Source organism: Galeopterus variegatus, unplaced genomic scaffold (genome assembly GCF_000696425.1).
Source record: "Galeopterus variegatus unplaced genomic scaffold, G_variegatus-3.0.2 Scaffold12979, whole genome shotgun sequence".
Classification (NCBI taxonomy): Eukaryota; Metazoa; Chordata; class Mammalia; order Dermoptera; family Cynocephalidae; genus Galeopterus; species Galeopterus variegatus.
The window spans coordinates 5,477-7,268 of record NW_007739090.1 but is presented as its reverse complement, the minus strand read 5'-3'; the positions used below and the strand labels follow the sequence as shown (position 1 = coordinate 7,268).

Genomic DNA, 1,792 nt, shown 5'->3' with positions numbered 1-1,792 from the left:
GATCCCACATACAGACCGGCCGCTCACTGGCTGAGCGAGGTGCGGGCGCAACACCGAGGGTTGCGATCCCGTTGCTGGTCCCAGTCCGGTACGGGGGCAACACTGAGGGTTGCAATCTGTTGCCAGTCACAAGAAAAGACAAAAAGGGGAAAAAAAAAAAAGAAAGAAAACTCATCAAGCAAATGTCTACTTACTCTTTCAAATCAACAGTGGTGGCCCTCCAGTTTAAGCTCGGCTTTAATCTCTTGGTCATTTGATTCTTTCCAAAATTAATTGGGTTCTTCACCAGTGGACTCTTGCCTGAACCAGAAATAGATTTATGGAAGGTGGGGGCTTGTTCCTTCTTGGGTGCCTCCTCAAGCTGATATTTTTCCATTTTTTTGCCTTCACTGAAGCTAATCTCCTTTATAAAAAAAAAAATTAAGAGTAATTTTTACAATGATATCACTTCTCAATTATCTAGTGTTATCTGAAGATTAACACTGGTGATAAATTCAAGAAAGGACATCTCAGAGGCATCTAACTTGTGTTGCTCAGCAACACACACTAGATAAGGGCAACTTCAAGACTAAGGCCTCTATCAGGGTTAGGCAGACAGTAATGTGAAGTTTTCAAACTCAAATCTCTGCAGCAGCCCACACAGACACAACAGCAGAATTGGACCTACTCACTGCTCACTTCCACTAGCAATTAAACTCAAACCCTATACTAATTGGGACATAACATATGCAAATTGCTTAAACCAAGTATAAAGGGAACATCTGGGAGGTAGCCAGAGACAAAAGACACATTACACACAGAGCAAGAAACATAAAAATTTTAAGAGACTTCTCATCAGAAACAATACAGCCAGAAGAAAAAAAGAGCAATATCCTTAAAGAACTGAAAAGAAAACAAGAATAAAAACTTGTCAACCCCGAATTCTATAATGAGGCCAAAAAAAAAAACAACCTTTCAAAAATGAAGGCAAAACAAAGACATTCACAGATGAACAAAACAGAGAATTCACTGCCAGGAAGTCTCAGAATTAATGTGCACTAGAAGAAATGTTAAATGAAGTTCTTCAAACACAAGGGATATAATACCAGACAGAAACATGGATCTACATAAAGAAATAAAAAGCTGCAGAAACAGTAAAAATAAATATAAAAGACTTTTTGTGTTACTTTTAAAGATTCAAAAATATAATTCACTATCTAAAAGAAAAATAGTAATAATGTTTTGAGGGGTTTATAGCATGTAAAAATAAAATGTATGACAACAATAATACAAAAGACAGGAAGAGACACCCAGGTATATTGTTGTTTCTTAAACTATTTGTGAAATTGTATAATATTACATAAAGAAAGATATGATAAATTAGAGATATATATCATAAGCCCTAAGACAGCAACTAAGAAACTTTAAGAAGAAATATAACTGAAAAGTGAATAGCATAAATTAAATGGAATCACTTTTAAAAGCTCAATTAATTCAAAAGAAGTAGAAAAAGAGGGAAAAACAAAGAACGAATGAAACAAATAGAAAACAACTAGGAAGACAGTAAATTTAAATTCAACTTTATCAGTAGTTACATAAAATGAAAAAGGTTTAAAAACCTCAAAAGAGATATGATAAAACTGGATGAAAAAAGGAAAGCCCAACTATTTGTGCTTTAATGAAACTGCTTTATTTATAAAAAAAAAAAGACATAAATACATCAAAAGTTAAAAGTTGGAAAAAATAGTTCATGCAAACAGTAATCAAAAGAAAGCAGGAGTGGCTACATTAAACTTAGACAAAACAGACTCCA

General features: G+C 34.2%; 1 protein-coding gene across 1 annotated transcript in view; it reads right to left on the bottom strand.

Annotated features, from left to right (window-relative positions):
- The window catches only part of LOC103581402 (armadillo repeat-containing protein 4), a gene marked incomplete at its 5' end in the record, with an annotated part of 37,225 nt that overhangs the window by 30,105 nt on the left and 5,328 nt on the right, over positions 1 to 1,792 (bottom strand). The window contains 1 exon segment of the mRNA XM_008563244.1: positions 218 to 403. Coding sequence (XP_008561466.1) covers positions 218 to 403 — 186 coding nt within the window.